The 1,908-nt window shown below is 33.0% G+C and overlaps 1 protein-coding gene across 1 annotated transcript in view; it reads left to right on the top strand.

Moving 5' to 3' along the window:
• The window catches only part of LOC118739273 (tetratricopeptide repeat protein 36 homolog), a 5,974-nt gene extending 4,276 nt beyond the window's left edge, over nucleotides 1-1,698 (top strand). Inside the window, exons 2-3 of the mRNA XM_036470509.1 lie at nucleotides 311-483; nucleotides 1,446-1,698. Coding sequence (XP_036326402.1) covers nucleotides 311-483; nucleotides 1,446-1,517 — 245 coding nt within the window. The 3' untranslated portion in view covers nucleotides 1,518-1,698. The remainder of the gene's footprint in view (nucleotides 1-310; nucleotides 484-1,445) is intronic.
• The last annotated feature ends 210 nt before the right edge of the window (nucleotides 1,699-1,908 follow it).

The following is a 1,908-nucleotide window of genomic DNA, read 5'->3' on the forward strand; positions in this document are numbered from 1 at the left end:
ATTTGGTATTTGATAACAGGTAGATAATTGGTAACCAGTAGTTGGTACTTGTTATTTGGTACTTTCCTTTTTGTATTTGGTACTTGATAATTGTTATTTGGTATTTGATATTTGATACTTGCTAACTGGTAATTGGTGACCAGTAGTTGGTACTTGATATTTGGTACTTCACCTTTGGTACCTTTTCTTAGTATTTTGTTGTTGGTGTTCAATAATTGGTACTTGGTATTTGTAGCTTAATATTTCATCGAGTATTATTTACAATAATCCTTTAATAATTCCCTTTTTTTGTTATTGGTTTTCCTACCAGAGGCTCTAGCGGATCTCAACAAAGCAATTGAACTATGCATCAAGACACCGCGCACAAAATGCACTGCTCTATGTCAGCGCGGTGTCCTTTACCGCAAGCAGAGCAATTTAGATGCGGCGCGCAAAGATTTCGAAGAGGCAGCACAGTTGGGCAGCAGTTTTGCCAAAACACAGGTACTCACCTACATATGTATGTACATTAGACTGCATCACTACCCATACAAAAAAAAAATTAAAATTAAAAATCGGTACTGTTTTCTATTGGAATTATAAAATCTATTATATTTTAAGACTTCCACCAAAATATTTCGGAAAAATATTAAGATTTAAGCGAGCTGGACCGATTTGAAAATACCTCCAAAAATGAAGTTTTTATGAATAAAAGTTTCTTAAAGATGTGTTTTGAAAAATCCCCTCAAATGACAAAACGGTTTAGCTTAAAAAATGTATGTACATAAATATATTAAAAAAAAAACTTGAGCGGGATCGTAATAATGGGAGTTTTGATGCTGTTTTTTAACGTTTTTCAAAGATTGGTATAAGAAAGCTCATTCAAAGGATGAAAGAGAAAGGTAGAATGAACGAACATCATTAAAAACAAAAAAAAAAACGAACGACTTTTTTTGCACACAAATAAAAATAGTGGGAAAATAGCTTTCTATCAAGATCAGATTGTTTTTGGTCCAGTTATTTAAGTTTTTCGTAAGTCAATCTTTGAAAAAAGTTAAAAAACAGCATCGAAAATCTCATTATTACGATTCCGTTAAAGTGAATTTTAAATATTTTTATGCAGATGTTTTAATCTGTTTTGTCATCTGAGGGGACTTTTTTCAAAAAGTTCTTTAAGAAACTATTTTTATTCATTTTTATCCATTTTTGGAGGTATTTTCAAATCGGTCCAGCTCGCTTAAATCTTAATATTTTTCCGAAATATTTTGGTGGACGGACGTCTTAAGATATAATAATCAATTTTAAAATCCCGGCGGAAAAACAGCAACTTTTTTGGTGATGCAGTCTAATCTATCTATGTACATGTGTACATACATACACACATGCATATCTCATATAACTACAGTAGTACATAAATACATACAAATAATAAGATTCGCTTCACTCTTTCATAAAATCCATTCCAGCTGGTGCAGATCAATCCGTTTGCGGCACTTTGCAATCAAATGTTACGCCAGGCATTCGATCAATTGAAGTAGAATTTATTGCTCATACGGAATTTAGAATAAAAATGTACACACACCGCCTGAGAGTGGATGAAGAGGAGCAAAATGAAGACATTAACTATTTTAATTACGTAATACGAGTGTTTAAATAGAAGCGAATCAAAAGTCCTGCCTATGCAACAAAAAATCTCTTGAAAAAAAATAAAAATAAAATAAAATAAGAAATGTTGAAAAAGTCAAAAATGTCGTTGCTGTTACTAAAATAAGTTGCGGCAAATTGCGCTTACCTCGACCGTTTCTCCGCTGCCCTTACTACGGAGCTCGGCCGCTGCTTTAAATCAGCTCCTTGGCTGACTAACTGACCAAGAGAACTGGCTGCCTAGTATTTTCTTTTTGTATTTTTTTTAGCTTACTGCTGCAGATT

The sequence above is a fragment of the Rhagoletis pomonella genome, unplaced genomic scaffold (assembly GCF_013731165.1).
Source record: "Rhagoletis pomonella isolate Grant_MI unplaced genomic scaffold, Rhpom_1.0 Rhpom_scaffold_00005, whole genome shotgun sequence".
NCBI classification, from domain to species: Eukaryota; Metazoa; Arthropoda; class Insecta; order Diptera; family Tephritidae; genus Rhagoletis; species Rhagoletis pomonella.